This window comes from Hyperoodon ampullatus, assembly GCF_949752795.1.
Source record: "Hyperoodon ampullatus genome assembly, chromosome: 3".
In the NCBI taxonomy this organism is placed as follows: Eukaryota; Metazoa; Chordata; class Mammalia; order Artiodactyla; family Ziphiidae; genus Hyperoodon; species Hyperoodon ampullatus.
In genome coordinates this window covers 49340317-49367461 of record NC_136916.1, presented here as the reverse complement: position 1 = coordinate 49367461, position 27145 = coordinate 49340317, and the positions used below count along the sequence as shown (strand labels likewise).

At 35.9% G+C, this 27145-nt stretch overlaps 1 protein-coding gene across 2 annotated transcripts in view; it reads right to left on the bottom strand.

The window, feature by feature from the left end:
* Positions 1-27145, bottom strand: part of MINDY2 (MINDY lysine 48 deubiquitinase 2) — a gene marked incomplete at its 5' end in the record, with an annotated part of 82469 nt that overhangs the window by 14777 nt on the left and 40547 nt on the right. For both annotated transcript variants that reach the window (XM_079699893.1, XM_079699894.1), the window contains 2 exons: positions 9743-9885; positions 16232-16334. In XM_079699893.1, the coding sequence (XP_079556019.1) occupies positions 9743-9885; positions 16232-16334 (246 nt within the window). The remainder of the gene's footprint in view (positions 1-9742; positions 9886-16231; positions 16335-27145) is intronic.

The following is a 27145-nucleotide window of genomic DNA, read 5'->3' as shown; positions in this document are numbered from 1 at the left end:
AATAAAATAAATATTTTTTTTAAAAAAGAAAGTATATCTAGAATTCCATGGAATAAACTGTGTTTGTACTCTAGTTGTTCCAAGGAGTTCACAGGGGCAGGAAGATGCAAAATAAAGTGATCATTAAATATGAATGCATAAAATGGCCCTAAAAATCTCAAGGTCCTTCAAAAGTGAAATGTTAGAAGTCCTTATGAAGATCTAATGCAGCAGTAAAAGTAGGCAAAACTTGTTGGAAAAAGCAGCTTTCTAGTTTTTCCTTACTTATATCCTTATAGATTCCCTAGGGCTCAAGTTTATAAAGAACTACAGAAACTCTAACAACCCAGCAATTAGTGGTACAGAATAATAGTTTTAATGCTGAACAGGTTTAATAGAACAAGGGCAAAATCTTCCATCTTATTTCCTTATCAAGCAAATGGAGGAACCCCTTCCTTAAATTTTAGTAAGTATTCCTAAATTTAGGGCTTCTAGTTTTACACCAACAACTGAAGAAGTGCTATAGATTTTGTGGTAAGTCGGTTATCAGTCACTGGGTCAATTAGGAGGGAAAGTGTCTCTGACTCTTACAAAGAATGTACTCATTGGGTACTTTGCCAGAGTAAAGCAGTGTCTAATTTAAAGACCCTCAGAACTGGAAAGAAAGTTCAACAGGAATATAGGAAATAGAACTGAGAGGATTATAATGAGGCAGATACAAATAGCCCAAAGACCCAAAAGATTCCTGGAAAACACAGGATTTATGTCTAAAAAGGACTTACTTCACCAAATGTAACACAAGGTCCTTGATTAGATCCTGGTTTGAACAAACCATCCATAAAACCATTTGGGGGACAAATGGGAAATTTGAATATGGACTGGGTATGAGATGATATTAAAAATTATAGATAACTTTGTTAGATGCAATAATGGTACTTTGAAAGGGTGATTTGAAAGGGAAATGTTCTTGTTTAGAGATACGTACTTAAGTATTAGCAAAAATATAAAAATAGATAAAAAATAATACGTCAAAATTGTTAAAAGTAGGTGATGAGTATAATAGGAACACATTAAATTAGTCTCATCATTTTTCTGTAAGTTTCCAATTTTTCATAATAAAAAGTAAAAAACAGTGCTACTGTTTCAGTTTGGTGGTCACTATAGAAAATAATACCATTTCCCCCTAGTGACTGGCCACCAGGATAGTTGTTTCCATTTATCCCTTCTATAAAAATAGTACTACCAGGAATTCCCTGGCGATCCAGTGGTTAGGACTCATTGATTTCACTACCAAGGGCCCAGGTTCGATCCCTGATTGGGATACTAAGATCCTACAAGCCACGTGGCACGGACAAAAAAACAAACAAACAAAAAAAAACAGGACTACCTTGTAAAGAATGGTGTGTTTTTTTTTTCTAGGAAAATATTTGTAAGTTTGGACAATATCATCTTGTACATAATAACATCACGCCCCTAAATTCCTTTGCTCTTCTATTCTTTGATGCACCCACTTAACGAAGTCCCAAATCTAGGATAACTAACTACCTTCACCAGGCCTACACTCTGATGAATACTCCCGCAGAAAAATGACACAAGTGGTATATTCATGTAATAATTACCATCCTTAACACTGCCTAGTGATTCTTAATTTCTCTAGTTAGTCCTTTCTCCCACATGCTGTAAAGACTACTTCAAATTTTCTTTCTTCAAATCTGGAACCAAACCAAGATCTTACTCCTCCTCAGTCTCAGTAAATGATCTTGCCTTCCACATTACAGAAAATAGAAACATTGAAACAATAACTTTCTCAATTTCCTGCCATCAAATCTATAAACTTACCTGTAGCTCTACTCATAGTCTATTCTTTCCCTCCTTTACAATGGAGAGGTCTCTTTTTAAACCAAAGGTCAATCCCTTTTACCTGTGAAAATGTCTATCCTTTCTCACCTTCTTGGAGGCTTCTAACATTATCTCCTCTCCTGAATTTTCAACATTTCTCTCTATTGAGTCCTTCAATATTTTAACATTGTCAAGTTTCTCATATTAAACAGAAACAACCTTCCCTTGATTCCACACTCTACTATAGCTATGAGCCATTATGTCTGTGCCTCCTCACAGACAAACTGTTGTTTGTCAAAAGTTGCCTATAATCTGTTTCTAGTATCTGAGACCCCAATCATTTCCTAACCAATTCAATGAGGTTTTTTTTTCTGCTTCCACCATTCTCTAAAAGATATCAATGAAATCCATATCCCTAATGAACACTTTCCCCCCGAGTGTTCTTATCTTACTCATTTTTCAATAGCATTTAACAATTGAGATCTCCATTCTTCTTGAAACACTCTCTCCTTGTTGGTTTACATGATACCATATTCTTTAGATTTTCCTTTTGTTCTTTTCTTTCTGTCTTCTTTGCCAGTTTATACTCCACTAGTTGATCCTTAAATGTTGGCACTCCTCAAACCTCTGTCCTAGGCCTTCTCTTTTCTTCCAATTCCACATTTTTCTTGTAAATCTCATATTCTCCCTCTCCCTATTTGTACACAAAACTTATTCCAATCCTGAACCATTTAACCAACATTTCCACTTGGAGGGATGCCTGAGAAGCAGCTCTAACAGTTCTAAAAGTTCACATCTTTTTTCTGTTCCAGTGTTCTGCATTTTGATACAGAGCATCATCATTCATCCAGTTGTCCATGCTTAGAACCCAGATCATTCTTTCTTTTTTTAAATTAAAGAATAATATATTTACAATACTGTATTATTTTCAGGTGTACAGCAAAGTGACTCAGTTACACATATTTTTAAGATTCTTTTCCATTATAGGCTATGATAAGATATTGAATATAGTTCCCTGCTATACAGTAAATCCTTGTTGTTTTTCTATTTTACATATAGTACTGTGTATCTGTTAATCCCATACTCCTAATTTATCCCTCCTCCCCGCTTTCCCCTTTGGTGACCATAAGTTTGTTTTCTATGTCTGTGAGGCTGTTTCTGTTTTGTAAATAAACTCATTTGTGTTATTTTTTAGATTCCACATATAAGTGACATACAGTATTTGTCTTTCTCTGTCTGACTTATTTCACTCAGCATGATAATCTCTAGGTCCATCCATGTTGCTTCAAATGGCAATATTTCATTCTTTTTTATGGTTAACATTCCATTGTTTATATACACCACATCTTCCTTATCCATTCATCTGTTGATGGACACTTAGGCTGCTTCCATGTCTTGGCTATTGTAAACAGTGCTGCTATGAACATAGGGATGCATGGACCTTTTTGAATTAGAGTTTTTGTTTTTTCTGGATATACGCCCAGGAGAGGAATGGCTGGATCATATGGTAGTTCTATTTTTAGTTTTTTAAGGAACCTCCATACTGTTTTCCATAGTGGCTAAACCAATTAACATTCCCACCAACAGTGGGAATATTAATATTCCCACATATTAATATTTCTCCACACCCTCTCCAGCATTTATTATTTGTAGATGTTTTGATGATGATCATTCTGACCAGTGTGAGGTGATATCTCATTGTGGTTTTCATTTGCATTTCTCTAATAATTAGCAGTGTTGAGCATCTTTTCATGTGCCTGCTGGCCAGCTGTATGTCTTTTTGGAGAAATGTTTATTTAGGTCTTCTGTCCATTTTTTGACTCGGTTGTTTGTTTTTTTGATATTAAGTTGTATGAGCTCTTTGTATATTTTGGAAATTAACCCTTTATTCATCGCATCATTTGCAAATATTTTCTTCCATTCGTGGGTTGCCTTTTTGTTGATGATTTCCTACGCTGTGCAAAAGCTTTTAAATTTGTTTAGGTTCCATTTGTTTATTTTTACTTTTATTTATTTTGCCCTGGGAGACTGATCTAAGAAAATATTGCTGTGATTTATGTCAAAGAATGTTTCCCCCTTTGTTTTATTCTATGTAATGGTGGCCTCGTAGAATGAATTTGCTAGTGTTCCCTCCTCTTCAATCTTCTGGAATAGTTTGAGAAGGATGAGTTCTTCTTTGTATGTTTGGTAGAATTCCCCAGTAAAGCCATCTGGTCCTGGACTTTTGTTTTCAGGGAGGTTTTTTTTTGGGGGGGGGTGTTTTTTGTTTTGTTTTGTTTTTCTGTATTTTTTTTTTCTGTATTTTGTGTGTGTGTGTGTGTGGTACGCAGGCCTCTCACTGTTGTGGCCTCTCCCGTTGCGGAGCACAGGCTCCGGACGCACAGGCCCAGTGGCCATGGCTCACGGGCCCAGCCGCTCCGCGGCATGTGGGATCTTCCCGGACCGGGGCACGAACCCGTGTCCCCTGCATCGGCAGGCGGACTCTCAACCACTGCGCCACCAGGGAAGCCCTGTTTTGTTTTTTACAGATTCTATTTCATTTCTAGTGATCAGTCTGTTCAAATTATCTGTTTCTTCTTGATTCAGTTTTGGCAAGCTGTATGTTTATAGAAACTATCCATTTTTTGTAGGTTGTTCCAATTCGTTGGCATAGGAGTTTTATGGTATCATGTCTAATATTAAGTCTTTAAGGCATTTTGAGTTTATTTTTGTGCATGGTGTGAGGGAATGTTCTGACTTCATTGATTTACATGCAGCTGTCCAGCTTTCCCAACACCACTTGCTAAAGAGACTGTCTTTTCTCCACTGTATATTCTTGCCTCCTTTGTCAAAGAGTAATTGACCATAGGTGTGTGGGTTTACTCCAGGGTTCTTTATTCTGGTCCCTTGATCCATATGTGTTTTTGCGCCAATACCATGCTGTTTTGATTACTGTAGCTTTGCAGTATTGTCTGAAGTCTGGGAAGATTATGCCTACAGCTTTGTTCTTTTTCCTCAGGATTGCTTTGGCAATTCGGAGTCTCTTGTGGTTCCTTATAAATTTTAGGATTATTCTAATTCTGTGTAAAATGTCACAGGTAATTTGAAAGGGACTGAATTAAATCTGTAGATTGCTTTGGGTAGTATGGCCATTTTAACAATATTAATTCTTCCAATCCAAGACCACAGGATATCTTTCCATTTCTTTGAATCTTCTTCAGTTTCCCTTATCAATGTTTTATAGTTCTCAGTGTATAGGTCTATCACCTTCTTGGTTAGGTTTATTTCTAGGATTTTTTTTTTTTGGATGCAATTTTAAAGACTTTTTTTTTTTTTTTTTTTTTACTTTCCTTTTCTGATATTTGTTAGTATAAAGAAATGCAACAGGACTTCCCTGGTGGAGCAGTGGTTAAGAATCTCCCTGCCGGTGCAGGGGACATGGGTTCGAGCCCTGGTCCGGGAGGATTCCACATGCTGTGGAGTAACTAGGCCCGTGCACCACAGCTGCTGAGCCTGCGCTCTAGAGCCCGTGCTCCGCAGCAAAAGCCACCGCAATGAGAAGCCCACGCACTGCAACAAAGACCCAATGCAGCCAGAAATTTAAAATACAATAAATTTATTTAAAAAAAAAAAAAAAGAAATGCAACAGATTTTGGTATACTAATCCTGCTATCTTACTGAATTAATTTATTAGTTCTAACAGTTTTTGTGCGGAGGCTTTAGGGTTTTCTGTATAGAGTCTTGCATAGAAAGACAATTTTACCTCTTCCCTTCCAATCTGGACACATTTTATTTATTTTTCTTGTCTGATTACTGTGGCTAGAAATTTCAATACTATGTTGAATAGAAGTGGTGAGAGTGGGCATCCTTGTCTTGTTGCTGAATTTAGCAAGAAGGCTTTCAGCTTTTCACCATTGAGTATTATATTGGCTATGGGTTTGCCATAAATGGCTTTTATTATTTTAAAAAATTATTTATTTATTTATTTGGCTGTGTTGGGTTTTGGTTGTGGCATGTGGGATCTTCGTTGCGGCATGCAGGATCTTTCATTGCAGTGCATGGGCTTCTCTCTAGTTGTGGCATGCGGGCTCTAGAGCACAGGGGCTCAGTAGTTGTGGTGCGCAGGCTTAGTTGCCCTGCAGCATGTGGGATCTTAGTTCCCCGATCAGGGATTGAACCCTGGTTCATCCCCTGCATTGGAAGGCAGATTCTTAACCACTGGACCACCAGGGAAGTCCCATAAATGGCTTTTATTGTTGAGATGTGTTCCCTCTGTACCCATTTTGGTGAGAGTTTTTACCATGAATCGATGTTGAATTTTATCAAATGCTTTTTCTGAATCTATTGAGAAGAGCATTTGGTTTTTGTCTTTTCTTTTGTTGATTTGGTGCATCACATTAATTGATTTGCATGTGTTTGAAACATCCTTGAAACCCTGAAATGAATACAACTTGATCATGGTGTATGATCCTTTTTATGTATTGTTGGATTCAGTTTGCTAATACTTCGTTGAGCATTTTTGCAACTATATTCATCAAAGATATAGGTCTGTAATTCTTGTGGTGTCTTTGTGTGATTTTTGGTATCAGGGTGATGGTGGCTTCATAGAATGACTTCGGTAGTGTTCCCTCCTCTTCAATCTTTTGGAATAGTTGGAGAAGGATAAGTTCTTTGTGTGTTTGGTAGAATTCCCCAGTAAAGCCATCTGGTTCTGGACTTTTGTTTGCAGGGGGTTTTTTGGGTTTTGTTTCTTCAGTTTTTTTTTTTTTTTTTACAGATTCTGTTTCACTTCTAGTGATCAGTCTGTTCAAATTATCTTTTTTTTTAAAATTAATTTATTTTTGGCTGCCTTGGGTCTTCATTGCTATACGCAGGCCTTCTTTAGTTGCGTCAAGCAGGGGCTACTCTTTGTTGTGGTGCATGGGCCTCTCATCGCGGTAGCTTCTCTTGTTGTGGAGCATGGGCTCTAGGCGCATGGGCTTCAGTAGTTGTGGCACACAGGCTATAGAGTGCAGGCTCCTCAGTTGTGGCACACAGGCTTAGTTGCTCTGCGGCATGTGGGATCTTCCCAGACCAGGGCTCGAACCTGTGTCCCCTATATTGGCAGGCAGATTCTTAACCACTGTACCACCAGGGAAGCCCCAAATTATTTTGACTCAGCTTTGGCAAGCTGTATGTTTATACAACTTGGCCATTTTTTTCTAGGTTGTCCCAGTTTGTTGGCATATAACTATTCATAGTATTTCTTATGATTTTTTTGTATTTCTGCAGTATTGGCTATTAATTCTCCTCTTTCATTTCTTATTTTGTTTACTTGGGTCTTCTCTCTTTTCTTCTTGGAGAGCCTGGCTAGAAGTTTGTTGATTTTGTTTATCCTTTCAAAAAACTTGCTCTTGGGGCTTGCCCTGAAGTCCAAAGCACCTTAATGTTATACAAGGGGCAGGGAGACACACACCACTAGTGATACACTGTTTAGCTATAGAATAAGGTTTACTGAGAAAAACTTAGAAGTGAGAAATAGCAGAATGCACACATGCTCTCGGCTATCATCATCTCATGGAAATGCATACTCAGTCCAGAAACAGACCCAATGCAGAAAGTGCTCCAGGAGAGGCGCACACTTCCCAACCACACAGGAAGATTGCGAATACCTAGGTGACTAGTAAAGGACTTCCAGGTCAGGGATATGGCCTTGATAAAAAAAAAAAAAAAAAGGGAACGTCTAAAGCTCAATTTTGGGAAGTTGTAGAACAACCACTCGTGACAGCCAGAGATGTTGTTTTCTCAATTGAACTATCTTACCCCTATGGAGAAAAAAAAAAAGAGAGAGAGAGAGAGAACAAAAAGAACGACTAGGCCATCAGGAGACCAAAGTCTATTTCTCTCATTCATTCATTTATTTAATTTTTGGCCACACAGCATGGCTCGTGGGATCTTAGTTCCCTGACCAGGGACTGAACCCGGGCCCTGGCAGTGAAAGTGCCAAGTCCTAACCACTGGACTGCCAAAGCATTCCCTATTTCTCCTTTTAACTTAGGACTCTACAAGATCTGATATCTATCTCTTGAGCCTTACATCATGCCTCTTGAGCCTTACGTCATGCTTCTTATTTTCTATGCTTCAGTCACATAGCCCTTCTTCGAATTCCTTAAAAAGTTAGGTTATTTCCCTCCTCAGGGCTTTTGCACACATGTTCCATCTGCTTAGTTAACCGCACCACCCCCCTTTTTTTCCTGACATCTTCAAATAGGTTATAAGTCCTAATAAAAGTACTCACAGCATGTTTTATGTACCCTTCACAGAGTGTATCTCAATAGAAATGATACCTACTTGTGTAGTTATTTAACATCTGTACCTTGTCAAACTAGGAGGTCCTTAAATGGCAGGAACTATAGCTGCCTTGCTCAGGCTGCAGTCCTAATACTTAGCTAAGTACCCAGTCATAATCATGCTCAATAAATATCTGTTGAATGAATGAATAAAGGGTGGACTTGAAGAGATCAGGTAAAGCGAGATGACTTAGCAGTATTTATTATGTAGCAATAATTCTGATTTTGTGGTTCTTTGGCCTTAGATTTTTGAGGAGTATGGATAAATCTGGGCCCATACCTAGCACACATCTAGCTTAAATAAGGGAACAATACAAACAAACCCTTGCTATAACTAACAGGGGAGCAGGAGAGCTAGGGCTATAGAGTATTCTTAAATAAGCAAACAAATCATTATTTTACACTACTTTGTGCAATTCACTGATTAAAGTGTTGAAGGAAATACAAAGTCAGATTCCTGACTTCAATAAGCTTAGTTTCATTTAGAAAAATGAGACACATTTACATGGAAAGAAAACTGTTAACTAGGTACTCATCAATAAGGGCAAAGCAAGGACAATGTGGCCCATAACAAGTAAAGGAGGAAGGGTAGAGTAGTGATCCAGAGCCTTAGCTGCATATTTAAGTCACCTGGAAAACATTTTAAAAATACTGTTGCTCAGGTCCCACCTCTACAGATTCTGATTTAATTGAGTTGCTGTTGGGTTCTGCACATTGGTATTTTTTTAATAGCTCTGTAGGCAGCTCTAGCGTACAATCTGGGTTGAGAACCACTGATTTAAGGAGAGAAGAAGTAGCTTTACTGAAGAGTTAGTATTGAAAATGTTTCTTAAAAGATAGGTGAAATTTGGATAGGCAAAAAGGAGTGAGAATATTCACATAGGAGTAAGAAACAAAATGGGAAAGCATAAAGTGTATATGGGGATGGAGGACTATTAATGAGTAGACAGATCATTATGGCTGAAGCAAAGTGTTGACACAAGGGGATAGCAGAAAATACCTTGCATTTTTATCCTCTAGGCACTGGGTGCTACTAACATTTTTGCAATATTATTGACCTGATTAGAGCAGTATTCTGCCACAGAAATCTAGAGATAAACTGATAAACTCCTGTATTAGGTGGCAGCTGTAAAAATGGAAGCACTGAAGAGATAACAAGAGGGATGAATCAGTAAGATTTTTTTGGCAAAGTCATAAATGACATGATAAAAAGAATTTAAAGTCACACTGATAACTTAATAATAGAAACACTATCATAAAGACAAATCTTGATTCTTTCTCTAAACTCCTTTAGCCCTCAAATGTAAACATCCATCATTAGCAGTCATCCTAGTTCTAACTCTAGGGTTTATCTTTTTTTTTCTTAGAAAGAAAATAATAAATACATTTTAATGCAGTAACCTGTGAAAATGGAGTTGAGACCTAAATAAAAACAAAAAAATGATTTTAAGTAACAAATTGCTAATCCATTCCACCCTAAAGAATTAATTATTACCTTTATAATTTGATGGTTAAAGAATATTATGCTAAAATTTTTTATTTGGAAGCAGATCATAAGACATCTCTAAATCAAGCTCCTTTAGTTTAGAATAACAGTAGCTATTTCTATATCATACCTTGTATTTGGTCATGGTGCTAAAATGATTATTCCGAAAGAACACACAAAGTTCTCCTTCCTGAACCGTTGAAGTTAGTTCACATAATCCATGGTATGTCAGTTGAGTGGCTGTGTTATTTAGAAACTGCTCAGCTACAAAGCCTAGGAACCAATGCATAATATTAGATGGAAGAATAATTTCAAAATTTTAAAGTTTTCCTATTTATATTGTGTTCCAAGTATGAAGAAAAGCAAATCAAAATAAAACTCTTCCTACTATAACATGATGGCCCTAAATTGGAGATTTTTTTTCTAATTCTGCGATGGAAGATGTGTCTATAGACATTTCCAGGCTAAAGAAACAGTTACCTGAAATTCTTTTTATCAATAAATGTATTTACTTATACCACACCTGCTTCCACAAAGGATTTCATGCTCCTTGCAATAAAAGAAACACACACAATAAAACTAAAACCCAATAAAACAATAAGAAGGTAAGGGTTAGCAATTTAAAAAGTGGATAGGAGCAAAAGTTAACAACTACTTCCCCAATGGATAGGTGTTTAGAAATTAAAAGTAGCCTCAAGAAATTGAGTTACTTAAGATTTTGACAAAGATCCCAGATAATTTTCAATTCACAAACTGCTCAATTCTTGCCTTAAAACTAAAAGCAGGCATAAGACTGAACAGAAAACAGTGGGGTAACTGATGATATTTTTATCCTAATCTCCTCCAACATATGCTACTCATTATGTAGATATATCAAGTTCAGAAATAGAAATCATCTCTTCTGTTTTCAAACATAATGAAATATAAAGAAACCTTCTGGGGTTTAATTTAAAAGCCATATATACAGTTGATCCTCATTATTCACACGGGTTCGTATATGCTAATTTGCCTACTATCTAAAATTTATAACTCCAAAAATCAATACTTGTTGCACGTTCAAGGTCATTCCTGAATATGTGCAAAGCAGCAAAAAACTTGAGTCACCCAACACACACATTCCCCACTGAAGTCAAAATAGGCAACAGTGTGTCACCTTCTTGTTTCAGCTCTCATACTGTGAACAAATGTCATTTTCACATTCTATTTAATGCCACATTTATCACATTTTGTGAAATCTTTGTGCTTCTTTGGAGTGATTTTTACTGTGTAAAATGGCCCCCAAGCATAATACTGAAGCTAGTGTTCCTAAGCACACAAAGGTTGTGATGTGCCTTATAGAGACAATGCATATTTTTGCAGCTTCAGCCGGGCATGAGTTACAGAGCTGTTGGATAGGAGTTTAATGTTACTGAATCAATATATATTAAACAAGGTGTCTCTAAGTGGCATGGACTTATATATACTACCAAATGTAAAACAGATAGCTAGTGGGAAGCAGCCGCATAGCACAGGGAGATCAACTCCGTGCTTTGTGACCACCTAGAGGGGTGGGACAGGGAGGGTAGGAGGAGATATGTGGATATATGTATATGTATAGCTGACTCATTTTGTTATAAAGCAGAAACTAACACACCATTGTAAAGCAATTATACTCCAATAAAGATGTTAAAAAAAAAAGTGTCTCTCAACAGAAACACACAAAAAACAAAGTTATGTATTGATAAGTTGATGAAAATCTTGTGACCAGAGGCTCACAGGAACCTAATGTTGTGTTTCCCCTATGAGCAGTGGTTTGGTATTCACTAATTCAGTGTTCACAGCAACTTTATGGAACATAACTATCAGTAATAATGAGAATCAGTTGTATAAATATTTTAAAAGCCTATATTTCTCTCTTTCCTTCTTTCTCTTCCTTTACTCTTTTTGCTCCCTTTCTTTAAAAAGGAATAGGGGGGAGGAGAATGCTCTAAAAAGTTTTGTAAGTGAGCAGGGAGGTGCAGATATAGGGAGTAAAGATGAAACTGTGTTAAGAAACTGATGACTCAACGAAAAATTGAAAATAAACTTGGTAGAAACTTGGTTGGGCCAGAGGCAGCTACATAGTATAGATTTATTCCACTTCCTCACTTTTAGTGTCAAGCCATAGCACTTCAAGCTGCAAAGTGGTTGTAAAAAGTTACCAATATATCACACTATTCCATGGAATTGGTAATGTAGGACGGGAAGTACAAAAAGTTATACAGGGGCTTCCCTGGTGGCACAGTGGTTGAGAGTCCGCCTGCCAATGCAAGCAACACAGGTTCGTGCCCCGGTCTGGGAAGATCCCACATGCCGCAGAGCGGCTGGGCCCATGAGCCATGGCTGCTGAGCCTGCGCGTCCGGAGCCTGTGCTCCGCAATGGGAGAGCCACAATAGTGTGAGGCCCACGTACCACAAAAAACAACAACAACAAAAAAAAGTTATACAGAAGGCCACAGCCGAAGGAAATGTATAGCTCATTTGCAACTTCCTGGTTTTATACATTTAGAAATAAGACCCCTCCTCAATTATTATCATTACTTTGCTAAATGCTAAATTATTGAGTAGAATGTATTAGTTATATACTAAAGCATTTTCTATTATATAGCATTTAAAAAGTAAGCATTATGCCTGTGCTGAGAAGTACCACTGCTGTCTATAATATCCATGTAACTAAACACTTCCTTCAGAAAGATGTTTCTAAATGTCCCTCCCACACCTCATTCATACAACATACTCTCTACAAAACCCTTTCAAAAAGATACAAAAATTCAGTGGAGATATAGCACAATGTTACTTTCATGTATGAAATTCAAAAATGTAACACTAGAAAAGTCTTTCTCAGCTGCTTGTTTCTACAGAACATGACATGTATTCAGAGACAACAAGTGACTTGCTCAAGGACAAAAAACTAGTATGGCAAAGTGAAGACTGGAACTTAACTGGTATTAATTTATAAAATGTAGTGCTGATTATTATAAATGCAAACTGAACTTTATTTCTCCCCAAACCATAGAGTGTAGACTAATTTAGACTTAGAGAGAAAAATGTTTCCTAATTCTTCTACCAACTTGTAAACAGTGACACCTGTGTGATTTTAGTGGAATATTCAAAAGCCTAATGTAGTTTCAACTTTTCATAACTAAACAAATTATGGAGTTTCAAAACATAATATCAGAGATTACTTATTAATTACAAATGGCAAAGGGCATCTTTCCAACAACAAAACATCTGGTAAATATCACCTTAATCCTATTTGAACATCACCAACAATGGGATAATCAGACATCGTGTGCCACCTGATTTGATGCACCAGAAAAGACACAGTGTCGCCTATGTAGTATTCCCACGGAAAATATATAACCCAAATCTACTAATGAGGAAACAGTCAGATGAATCCAGATTGAGGACTATTCTATAAAACAACTAGCCTGGACTATAAAGAAAAGTAAATACCACAAAAGACCAAAAAGAAAAAAAAAGAAAAGAAAAAAGGATAGGGATCTTCTGTTCTAGATTACAGGAGACTAAATTGATATGATAATTAAATGATACTTGATTGAAACTTACACTGAAAAAACTTAAAAGCTATAAGGGGCATTACTGGGACAACTGGGGAATTCTGAATATAAACAGTATATTAGGTAATAGTATTGTATCAATGTTAAATTTCCTGAGATAACTGCATTGTGATTACATAGGAAAATTCTTTGTTCTTAGGAGACAAATATTGGAGAGTTAATGGATAAAGTGCTATAATATTTGCAATTAATTGTCACATGATTTAGGAAAAAAATTGTGTGTGTGTGTGAATACAGAAAGTAAAAATTCAATATGCTAATAATTGGTGAATTTAGATGAAACATATATATGTACAAATATGTATATAGGTACATATATTCATTGTGCTATTCCAATTTTATGGGTTTGAGTTTTTCCAAAATAAAGAGAAAAAGGAAATCAATATTATTTAATCAAAAATAATATGAACTCAAACTATAATCTTCAGTGTTTATGGCACATAATAAAAGCTCAATAAGTGAGCTTGAATAAGTGAATATGCTGGAATAATTTCCTTAAGCATATTTTTTTTTTTTACCTAGAAACAATTGTTAAAGAGAAATTATTCCTGAGAGATCTTCTGGAATTAAATGACCAGTTATCGTGAAGTCTGGAAACTGGTACTGTGCTATTTTTTTCCTTGTTGATTTTTGCTGCCATGCCACAACCCATCATTATAACTTGATTCAAAAAAGTATTAATATCCAAAAGAGGTAGCAAGTAATAAATATTCTATGTACATATAAAAGTTCTGTACTTTTATTTACAAGGTATTGCCACCAGAAAAAAAAAATGTTCTCTGAAAGAAGTTGAAAGAATATCTAATTCTATTTGACTATTAACTAAATAATATTTCTTTTTCATCAAAAAAGAATGATAGTAAACATATTTCTTGTATTCTGCACCTTATGGAGATGAAATATTTGAATTTTTAAAAAATCATCTAAGACCAAAGTTTAATAATTTTTAATAAAGAAGGATTAGAAATAAACCACTTTGGGATATTTTATGATTCAGAAGGAAAGTTACAGTTGTAGGCTAAACAGAAAAAGAAAGCAGACTACTTTGGTTGAACAATATACCCAAGAAAATATGATGAAGAAAATGGGAAAAAAGCTAATTGCTATATTATATAAGAAAAAATGTCCATTGTGGCCTTTCATTTCCTTAATGATTTCAAAGTGCCTTATACAAGTAGCCACTGGGATTGAATACTTATTTCAAACAGACTACATATTTGTAATTTCTTATAAACAAAAAACTAGTTTAGCTTTTTAATTGTACTGAATTTCATATATAATTTTTCCTTGACTATGTATGGAAATATGATAAGCAGAATTTCACCATTATGAAATTTATATATCAAGGAATTAATCAGCTCTGATATATATTACCTGAAAGTTCTATACCACTAAAGAGGAAGATTCCTACTTGCTTTTACCAAGATGTTCTTCTCAAGTTATCAATTCTATACAAATTAGCTACAGTTTTTTATTATCCCAGGGATTCAATACCAGAGAAATAATAATAATAGTTGTAAAACCACGCTGAGAAAAAGGAGAAGTGATGAAGGGACTGTTTTTTGGTTGTTGTTCATTCTGCTAGTGTAATAAGTCCTACCCCTGTAACATTGCAGCCTAGCTTGGTGAAAATGCTGTTAACATTAGTGTTTCCCATAGCTTCTTACCTTATAAATATATTCATCCAAATATCACTTATTGGCTATCATTCTATCTGTTAACACTTTCTGGACCCTACTGTTCTCTCAATTACTATTGAATAGCATACTGAAAGTTACTGAGAAAGCAGGAATCCACAGATGGATACTTTCTTTATAGCCTACTTTCTAAGAATATTTACAGTAATGAGAGCTTGGATAAAGAATGGAAAGTTCTAGTGAGTGGAATTTTGTTAACTGAGGGAAAATATTTTTTGTAACAACTTTTGTTGCTCCTCTCTCCCCTAAAATTTAAACTTTGCTGCCTTAGGTTGTAGTGAAAGAGGCGTCACACAAATCAATGATCAATATTGCTGAATATCTGTGTGTTTATTGCAAGCAAAAGACTAGATGAGCCTCAACTAACACACTGTGTATTTTCCTGCTACTGGCCTCTTGCATAAACATGTTAAACTTCTGGATAATTGAGTAGTGTAATTAGTTGGGTTCTTATTAATCAATATAGTGTGAGATTCATGCACACATCTTCTTTTATATGTTCTTAGGTACTCTTGTAGTCATTTGGTTTTAATTTTTTAAAATGTAGTGATGATGATAAATTTTTATTATACCTCATGTGAAAGAACTGTGTGTCTGCTTCTCACGATTTCTCTTTCTTTTGTTAACCCTTCAAACTGAGGAGAATAGCAGTCTTAGTATTTGTGTATATTTATGAAAAAGTGAAGTGGGTGACGGTGAAGTTATACCCAAATGCTATGGTTCCTGACAGCACTCTGGTTTCAAATCTCCTCTTCCCTTCACTGACTGGAACACAGCTTAAAAAACAAACAAACACAAAAAAAATACTTCTATGCTGATGAATTTAGCAATTTTTAATTTTAGCTAAGGATTAGGGAAACTGATGATCAAAGGTGTACTCTGATCCAGAATAGAGCTTTAATATACTATTGTACTGAAATATAAGGTAGAGCTCTACTAAAATGAACACTTGAGTACCATAATACACATCTTAGTCAACAGAAGTGTTCAGGATGAATTATAAAGTTCCCTCAGTACTCCCAAATAGTAGCTCTTTTTTAAAAGAGTAATTATCAGTAACCCCTGAGTAACTGATTATATCAAAGGTAGCAAGTGATTCCAAAGACTTTTATTAGAATCCAGGAGTGATTTTACAAAACAAGTAAAAAGGTTTCTAGGAAAAACCTTTCACTGGTACCTTTATGAATAATTACTTCCTTTAATTCTCATAGGTAGAATCACTTTTATTTTTTAGAAGTTGTATTTAAGACATTTAAAAGACATTAAATTTTAAGACAAGTTACTTTGCCAAGAATAAGTCAGATAATAGCAACACTCACCCACCTTCACTAACCAGCTCACTGTTGTCTGACTGCTTACAAGAGATGATCTTCTCCACTAGCTGGTTGTAGCTGCAGTTACCAACAGCTTTTACAATGTCATCAATCTACAAAACAAACAACAGTCTCACTAATCATGATAAAATTAAAAACAATAACAAAGAAACCCATATAACTCTTGAGGGTTTTATTCTAATATAATACTAAATATAAAAGTATTACTTATGAAAAAAGAAAATCAGCACCAAAATCAACACCCAACAGTTTCCAGTTTTGTTTATGGCTCACAATAACGTATTATGAACAATATTGCTTAGCCATATTTCAATTATGCAAAAACTAATAAAATGGAATTATTATATGCAACTTTATTTCTTAAGATTGTAAAGCAAGGTGGGCTTCCCTGGTGGCGCAGTGGTTAAGAATCCACCTGCCAATGCAGGGAACATGGGTTCGAGCCCTGGTTCAGGAAGATCCCACATGAGGTGGAGCAACTAAGCCCATGCGCCACAACTACTGAGCCTGTGCTCTAGAGCCCTCGAGCCACAACTACTGAGCCCGCTGGCCTAGAGCCCAAGCTCTGCAACAAGAGAAGCCACCGCAACAAAGAGTAGCCCACACTCACCCCAACTAGAGAAAGCCCAACACAGCCATAAATAAATAAATTAATTAATTAAATAAATTTTTAAAAAAATTTTAAAAAAGATTGTAAAGCAAGGCAAATCTAAAAGATGTTAATTTATGGGATAAACAGGGTTTCCCATTTTATTTGTTACTTAGTTCCTAGCATAGTGGAGATATGAGCAGACATAACTAATGTTATTTCCCTAAAGAAAAGTTAATATATATTAATTAGGGAAGATATTTGCCTCATGATTCTTATTTGATCTTTGTTTGTGAAGGTACAGTAGAAAAATAAATTCAAAGTTTTAAGGTATAGGAAAATAAAATTGGGCATCTCTACTCTCCTTCCATATACTTTGCTTTTACTATTGAAGCAAAATAGATATCTGCTGTCTAAACTTACTTTGATTGCCCTCCCATCCCTAAAATATATTTATTTGTAAATTATTTACATGTACTTTATTAATTAATATATTAATTAACACAAATTAATACAATGAAATAAAAAATAAGAGAGGCCATGTTTTTTTTTCCACATCCAAATGATCTTCATGAATACCTATTCTTTGAACACCACAAGAATTGACAGATCTGCACAATAGTAAGGACAGTGGTTTTCAAACTGGGAGCTTTTTTTTTTTTTTTTTTTTTGCTTTATAACAAATTTAATCAGTTATACATATACATATGTTCCCATATCCCCTCCCTTTTGCGTCTCCCTCCCACCCTCCCTATCCCACCCCTCCAGGCGGTCACAAAGCACCGAGCTGTTCTCCCTGTGCTATGCGGCTGCTTCCCACTAGCTATCTACCTTACATTTGGTAGTGTATATATGTCCATGCCGCTCTTTCACTTTGTCACAGCTTACCCTTCCCCCTCCCCATATCCTCAAGTCCATTCTCTAGTAGGTCTGTGTCTTTATTCCTGTCTTACCCCTATGTTCTTCATGACATTTTTTTTTCTTAAATTCCATATATATGTGTCAGCATACAGTATTTGTCTTTCTCTTTCTGACTTACTTCACTCTGTATGACAGACTCTAGGTCCATCCACCTCATTACAAATAGCTCAGTTTCATTTCTTTTTATGGCTGAGTAATATTCCATTGTATATATGTGCCACATCTTCTTTACCCATTCATCCGATGATGGACACTTAGGTTGTTTCCATCTCCGGGCTATTGTAAAGAGGGCTGCTATGAACATTTTGGTACATGTCTCTTTTTGAATTATGGTTTTCTCAGGGTATATGCCCAGTAGTGGGATTGCTGGGTCATATGGTAGTTCTATTTGTAGTTTTTTAAGGAACCTCCATACCGTTCTCCATAGTGGCTGTACCAATTCACATTCCCACCAGCAGTGCAAGAGTGTTCCCTTTTTTCCACACCCTCTCCAGCATTTATTGTTTCTAGATTTTTTGATGATGGCCATTCTGACTGGTGTGAGATGATATCTCATTGTAGTTTTGATTTGCATTTCTCTAATGAGTAAAGATGTTGAGCATCCTTTCATGTGTTTGTTGGCAGTCTGTATATCTTCTGTGGAGAAATGTCTATTTAGGTCTTCTGCCCATTTTTGGATTGGGTTGTTTGTTTTTTTGTTATTGAGCTGCATGAGCTGCTTATAAATTTTGGAGATTAATCCTTTGTCAGTTGCTTCATTTGCAAATATTTTCTCCCATTCTGAGGGTTGTCTTTTGGTCTTGTTTATGGTTTCCTTTGCTGTGCAAAAGCTTTTAAGTTTCATTAGGTCCCATGTGTTTATTTTTGTCTTTACTTCCATTACTCTAGGAGGTGGGTCAAAAAGGATCTTGCTGTGATTTATGTCATAGAGTGTTCTGCCTATGTTTTCCTCTAAGAGTTTGATAGTGTCTGGCCTTACATTTAGGTCTTTAATCCATTTTGAGCTTATTTTTGTGTATGGTGTTAGGGAATGATCTAATCTCATACTTTTACATGTCCCTGTCCAGTTTTCCCAGCACCACTTATTGAAGAGACTGTCCTTTCTCCACTGTACATTCCTGCCTCCTTTATCAAAGATAAGGTGACCATATGTCCGTGGGTTTATCTCTATCCTGTTCTATCCTGTTCCATTGATCTATCTTTCTGTTTTTGTGCCAGTACCATACTGTCTTGATTACTGTAGCTTTGTAGTATAGTCTGAAGTCAGGGAGCCTGATTCCTCCAGATCCATTTTTCGTTCTCAAGATTGCTTTGGCTATTCGGGGTCTTTTGTGTTTCCATACAAATTGTGAATTTTTTTGTTCTAGTTCTGTGAAAAATGCCAGTGGTAGTTTGATAGGGATTGCATTGAATCTGTAGATTGCTTTGGGTAGTAGAGTCATTTTCACAATGTTGATTCTTCCAATCCAAGAACATGGTACATCTCTCCATCTATTTGTATCATCTTTAATTTCTTTCATCAGTGTCTTATAATTTTCTGCATACAGGTCTTTTGTCTCCTTAGGTAGGTTTATTCCTAGATATTTTATTCTTTTTGTTGCAATGGTAAATGGGAGTGTTTCCTTGATTTCACTTTCAGATTTTTCATCATTAGTATATAGGAATGCCAGAGATTTCGGTGCATTAATTTTGTATCCTGCAACTTTACCAAATTCATTGAATAGCTCTAGTAGTTTTCTGGTAGCATCTTTAGGATTCTCTATGTATAGTATCATGTCATCTGCAAACACTGACAGCTTTACTTCTTCTTTTCCGATTTGGATTCCTTTTATTTCCTTTTCTTCTCTGATTGCTGTGGCTAAAACTTCCAAAACTAGGTTGAATAATAGTGGTGAGAGTGGGCAACCTTGTCTTGTTCCTGATCTTAGTGGAAATGGTTTCAGTTTTTCACCATTGAGGACGATGCTGGCTGTGGGTTTGTCATATATGGCCTTTATTATGTTGAGGAAAGTTCCCTCTATGCCTACTTTCTGCAGGGTTTTTATCATAAATGGGTGTTGAATTTTGTCAAAAGCTTTCTCTGCATCTATTGAGATTATCATATGGTTTTTCTCCTTCAATTTGTTAACATGGTGTATCACGTTGATTGATTTGCGTATATTGAAGAATCCTTGCATTCCTGGAATAAACCCCACTTGATCATGGTGTATGATCCTTTTAATGTGCTGTTGGATTCTGTTTGCTAGTATTTTGTTGAGGATTTTTGCATCTATGTTCATCAGTGATATTGGCCTGTAGTTTTCTTTCTTTGTGACATCCTTGTCTGGTTTTGGTATCAAGGTGATGGTGGCCTCGTAGAATGAGTTTGGGAGTGTTCCTCCCTCTGCTATATTTTGGAAGAGTTTGAGAAGGATAGGTGTTAGCTCTTCTCTAAATCCTTGACAGAATTCGCCTGTGAAGCCATCTGGTCCTGGGCTTTTGTTTGTTGGAAGATTTTTTATCACAGTTTCAATTTCAGTGCTTGTGATTGGTCTGTTCATATTTTCTATTTCTTCCTGATTCAGTCTTGGCAGGTTGTGCATTTCTAAGAATTTGTCCATTTCTTCCAGGTTGTCCATTTTATTGGCATAGAGTTGCTTATAGTAATCTCTCACGATCTTTTGTATTTCTGCAGTGTCAGTTGTTACTTCTCCTTTTTCATTTCTAATTCTATTGATTTGAGTCTTCTCCCTTTTTTTCTTGATGAGTCTGGCTAATGGTTTATCAATTTTGTTTATCTTCTCAAAGAACCAGCTTTTAGTTTTATTGATCTTTGCTATCGTTTCCTTCATTTCTTTTTCATTTATTTCTGATCTGATTTTTATGATTTCTTTCCTTCTGCTAACTTTGGGATGTTTTTGTTCTTCTTTCTCTAATTGCTTTAGGTGCAAGGTTAGGTTGTTTATTCGAGATGTTTCCTGTTTCTTAAGGTGGGATTGTATTGCTATAAACTTCCCTCTTAGAACTGCTTTTGCTGCATCCCATAGGTTTTGGGTCGTCGTGTCTCCATTGTCATTTGTTTCTAGGTATTTTTTAATTTCCTCTTTGATTTCTTCAGTGATCACTTCGTTATTAAGTAGTGTATTGTTTAGCCTCCATGTGTTTGTATTTTTTACAGCTCTTTTCCTGTAATTGATATCTAGTCTCATAGCACTGTGGTCGGAAAAGATACTTGATACAATTTCAATTTTCTTAAATTTACCAAGGCTTGATTTGTGACCCAAGATATGATCTATCCTGGAGAATGTTCCATGAGCACTTGAGAAAAATGTGTATTCTGTTGTTTTTGGATGGAATGTCCTATAAATATCAACTAAGTCCATCTTGTTTAATGTATCATTTAAAGCTTGTGTTTCCTTATTTATTTTCATTTTGGATGATCTGTCCATTGGTGATAGTGGGGTGTTAAAGTCCCCTACTATGAATGTGTTACTGTCGATTTCCCCTTTTATGGCTATTAGTATTTGCCTTATGTATTGAGGTGCTCCTATGTTGGGTGCATAAATATTTACAATTGTTATATCTTCTTCTTGGATCGATCCCTTGATCATTATGTAGTGTCCTTCTTTGTCTCTTCTAGTAGTCTTTCTTTTAAAGTCTATTTTGTCTGATATGAGAATTGCTACTCCAGCTTTCTTTTGGTTTCCATTTGCATGGAATATCTTTTTCCATCCCCTTACTTTCAGTCTGTATGTGTCTCTAGGTCTGAAGTGGGTCTCTTGTAGACAGCATATATATGGGTCTTGTTTTTGTATCCATTCAGCCAATCTGTGTCTTTTGGTGGGAGCATTTAGTCCATCTACATTTAAGGTAATTATCGATATGTATGTTCCTATTCCCATTTTCTTAATTGTTTTGGGTTCGTTATTGTAGGTCTTTTCCTTCTGTTGTGTTTCTTGCCTAGAGAAGTTCCTTTAGCATTTGTTGTAAAGCTGGTTTGGTGGTGCTGAACTCTCAGCTTTTGCTTGTCTGTAAACGTTTTAATTTCTCCATCAAATCTGAATGAGATCCTTGCTGGGTAGAGTAATCTTGGTTGCAGGTTTTTCTCCTTCATCACTTTAATTATGTCCTGCCACTCCCTTCTGGCTTGTAGAGTTTCTGCTGAGAGATCAGCTGTTATCCTGATGGGGATTCCCTTGTGTGTTATTTGTTGTTTTTGCCTTGCTGCTTTTAATATGATTTCTTTGTGTTTAATTTTTGACAGTTTGATTAATATGTGTCTTGGCGTATTTCTCCTTGGATTTATTCTGTATGGGACTCTCTGTGCCTCCTGGACTTGATTAACTATTTCCTTTCCCATATTAGGGAAGTTTTCAACTATAATCTCTTCAAATATTTTCTCAGTCCCTTTCTTTTTCTCTTCGTCTTCTGGAACCCCTATAATTCGAATGTTGGTGCGTTTAATATTGTCCCAGAGGTCTCTGAGACTGTCCTCTGTTCTTTTCATTCTTTTTTCTTTATTTTGCTCTGCAGCAGTTATTTCCACTATTTTTTCTTCCACCTCACTTATCCGTTCTTCTGCCTCAGTTATTCTGCTATTGATCCCATCTAGAGTATTTTTTATTTCATTTATTGTGTTTTTAATCGATGCTTATTCATCTTTAGTTCTTCTAGGTCCTTGTTAACTGTTTCTTGCATTTTGTCTATTCTATTTCCAAGATTTTGGATCTTGGAAATAGAATCTTGGATCATCTTTACCATCATTATTCTGAATTCTTTTTCAGGTAGACTGCCTATTACCTCTTCATTTGTTAGGTCTGGTGGGTTTTTATCTTGCTCCTTCTCCTGCTGTGTGTTTTTCTGTCTTCTCAGTTTGCTTATGTTACTGTGTTTGGGGTCTCCTTTTTGCAGGCTGCAGGTTCGTAGTTCCCGTTGTTTTTGGTGTCTGTCCCCAGTGGCTAAGGTTGGTTTAGTGGTTGTGTAGGCTTCCTGGTGGATGGGACTAGTGCCTGTGTTCTGGTCGATGAGGCTGGATCTTGTCTTTCTGGTGGGCTGGTCCACGTCTGGTGGTGTGTTTTGGGGTGTCTGCGGACTTTTTATGATTTTAGGCCACCTCTCTGCTATGGGTGGCGTTGTGTTCCTGTCTTGCTAGTTGTTTGGCATAGGGTGTCCAGCACTGCAGCTTGCTGGTCGTTGAGTGAAGCTGGGTGCTGGTGTTGAGATGGAGATCTCTGGAAGATTTTCGCCGTTTGATATTATGTGGAGCTGGGAGGTCTCTTGTGGACCAGTGTCCTGAAGTTGGCTCTCCCACCTCAGAGGCACAGCACTGACTCCTGGCTCCTCAATTTGGGATGATTTGTTGTCTATTCATGTATTCCACAGATGCAGGCTACATCAAGTTGATTGTGGAGCTTTAATCTGCTGCTTCTGAGGCTGCTGGGAGAGGTTTCCCTTTCTCTTTTTTGTTCTCACAGCTCCTGGGTCTCCCAAACTGGGAGCTTTTAAAAAAGCTAAAAGAATTCAAAACTCAAGTTGTTTCTCAAGTGCCTAAGTTTTCATTCCCCTGCCACCTAGCAAAGTTTGAGAACAACTTCTCTAGATTATAATTTTTCTTTGTTCCTGCAAAATTCAAGGATGGTAAAAGCCTCTTAACCATCCAAGTGGGACTGACAGTTGGCTGAAGGTCAGTTAATTGAATAAATTAAAGCAGGAAACTGTGGAAAATGTTACATACATATCTTAAACAGTTCATGTTAGCTTAAAACACACAAACGTATTCACTCGTCAACCTTCTGATACAGAGCCAAATAAGGCCGTTTCTTTGAAAGTGGATCTTTTGGCTATGATTCTAGGTAAATGACACAAAAGAATATGCCTTTCAGTTTTCATTTATTTAAAATGAAAACTTAGACCCTTAAGAAGCAGTTTGAGAGCACAATCCCTTTAAATTTTCATTATTTTTTGTAACACCTTTACTGATTACAGCAATTTTCTTTAGTGACTCAACTTCACTGTCTTTCCAAAGAACTGAATTTTCAATCCTAAGGAATCCACAAAAATATACCTAGAATAATAAATACATGATCAATATATAAAAATCAGTTGTACTACTATAGACTAGCAATGCAAAATACAAAGATTTCAAATTTCATAAGCAGGATCTCTACATTAATATTTCATTCAATTAATTCATTTGGATGCCTTTTATGCACTACTATGCACCAGGTGCTGTTAGAAAAACTGAAGACTCAGCAGTGAATAAAATAGATGGTCTATGCTTTCATAAAGTTTATATTCTAGAGAAAGGACAAACAATAAACCAAATAAGCAAAAATATAACATACTAGGTAGTTGTATGCAGTGGTATGCAGCTGTTCTTTGCTTCCACTGTACTATAGCATTCCATAGTATGAATATACTATAATACATTTATTCATTCATCTTTTGATGGCTATTCAAGTTGTTTTCAGTTTGGGGCGATGACAAATAATACTGCTATGAACATTCCTGTACATTTATCCTGTTTCACAAATCTAGTTTCTCTAGGGAATTTGCCTTGTCAAATTTTTGAGTCTTATCCTCAACTTTACTAGATAACTCCAAACTGCTTTCCAAAGGAGGTAGTCAATTTACATTATCATTAGCATGGAATGAAAATTCTCTATACTGCATATCTTCTCCAATATTTAGTATTGTCAGATTTCTAAATGTCAGCCATTCTGATGGGTGTGTAGTCATACCTCATTTAGGTTTTAATTCGCATTTCCCTGATGACTAGTTCAAACATTCACTGGTCATTTGGGTATCCATTTTTGTGAAGTGTCTCTTCAAGTCCTTTTTGAAGAATTTTAGCTTTGTTAATCTTCTTTATTATATATTTACTTTCTATTTTAATACTTTTGCTCTTAAGATAGATATAAAGCACATTAATTTTCAGTCTCATTATTCCTTAATATTCCATTTTAGGGCTTTAAAAACCCCTTTAAAAACTGTTTTAGCTAAAAAAAACTGTTTCAGGTAAATCTCACAAGTTTTGATAGAGATTTAGTTGTTGTGTAGTTTAAAATATACCTTAAGTTTCATTATGATTTTTTGATCCAGACAGTCTCTACTGTTTTTTCTGCTGATTTCTAGTTTACTTGCATTGTGGTCAGAGACTATTCTGTACTTCATATATTTTAAATCCTTAAAAATTTGTTGAAACTTGCTTTATGGTCCAGCATTAGGTCAATTTTTGTAAATTTCATGAGTGGATGAAAAGAATATATAGTCAGGTTCATAAAAAACAAGGGAAGACTGAGAAAATGGCAGAGACAAGGGGAGACTAGGAAGATACCGTGATTAAAATGCAATGTGATACCCTGGATTGGATTCTGGAACAACAACAACAAAATTAGTGAAATACAAAGACTAATATAGTTAACAGTAATGTACCAATACTAAATTTGTAAGTTTTGACACATGTACTATGGTCATGTAAGATTAGGGGAAACTGAGAAGCATGTATGGGAATTCTGAATAATATCTTAGCAACTTTCTGTAAATCTGGAATTATTCAAAAACAAAAAGTTCATTAACTTTTTTTAAAGAATGTATGTTCATTAGGTTCTCTTTTCTGCTTCTATCAATTACAGTGAAAGGTATATTAAAATCTCCCAGTATGACAATTTCTTTCTTCTTATAATTCTGTTAAATTTTGCTTTATGTACTTTGAGGTTATGTTATTAGATGCATACAAATTTTGTTTTCCATTGTTAAAAACTGACCTTTATTCTTTGTGGCAATTCCCATGGGTCCAAGGAATAAACAGTCAATCAGGGTATTTACTTTCCAGGTGTCTCCAGGCACATACAAATTTAAAATGATTATATCTTCTTGGCAAATTAAACACTCTATTATTAGTAATGCTTTTTGACGTAAAAGTCTATTCTTTCTGATATTACTATAGATACACCAGCTTTCTTTTGATTAGCAACAGTATGGCATTTCTTTTTTCTCTTTTTATTTGCAATCTTTCTGTTTAACTTCAGACTGTTTTATATATGTCTCTTGTAACAGCAACTATATATATTTTAATCCGGCCTCAGAATCATTGTCTTTTAACTAGAGCATTTAGTCCTATTGACACTTACTATAATTATTCATATATTTGAATTTATTAAATCTACCATTCCTTTACCTCCCTTTCTTCCTTCTTTTAGGATTAATTTCCCCCCTTCTACTAATCTAAAAGTTATCCACTATGTTTTCTATTCTTTTCAGTTACTCCAAAAGACCATTATCCAATAGAGTACACTGTAATAATGGAAATATTCCAAATCTTTGTTGCCCAGTAAGGCATCCACTAGCCACAGGTGGCTACTGAGCAATTGAAATGTGTCTAGTGAAACTTAAGAAGTAAATATTTAATTAAGTTTACATAGCAACAGTTGGCTACCATGTTGGACAGAGAAGCTATAGGAACTATCACATCTACCCCTATCATATCAAATTCAGAAGTTAATTCTCTCTTCTTGAACAATTAATTCTAGGCCCTTAGAATGCTTTACCCTTCTCCCAACTTATGTTATTATTTTTGCATATGGTAATGTTTTTTAAACTCCAAAAGATAATGTTATTATTTAATACAGTCAACAATTGTTTATATTTATCATGTTATTTTCTCTCTATTCACTCTTCCATCTGGGATCACTTTCCTTCTTTACAAAATACTTGCGTAGACTTTCCATTAATGATAGTCTGCTGGCAAGAAACTATCTTAATTAATCTAAAAGTGACTTTATTTCTCTCCATTTTTGAAAGATAATTTTTCTGGGAATAGGAAATAGGTTAGCATTTGTCTTCTTTCAGCACATTGAATGTATGATTTCCACTGTCATCTGACTTCCAATGCTGCTCTTTTTTAAAAAATTAATTAGTTAATTAATTAATTAATTAGTTTTAACTGAGTTGGGTCTTTGTTGCTGCACGTGGGCTTTCTCTAGTTGTGGCGAGTGGGGGTTACTCTTTGTTGTGGTACCCGGGCTTCTGATTTTGGTGGCTTCTCTTGTTGCAGAGCACAGGCTCTAGGCATGTGGGCTTCAGTAGTTGTGGCTTGTGAGCTTAGTTGCTCCGCTGCATGTGGGATCTTCCTGGACCGGGGCTTGAACCCATGTCCCCTGCACTGGCAGGCAGATTCTTAACCACTGCGCCACCAGGGAAGGCCCCAACGCTGCTCTCAAAGAGTTAATTATCAATTAATAATGGAGAAACACCTTCCCGTGGCTGAACTATGGTGCCCGCCCACCATCCAGAGAATGACTTGCAAAATAATTATTTGCAGTACACATAATCATAATACAAAGAACTAGCCAGTTTTGAGATATTTCATAGAGACCTATGGATTTCAAATTTTGCCTTGTTCTTTTTTCTTTC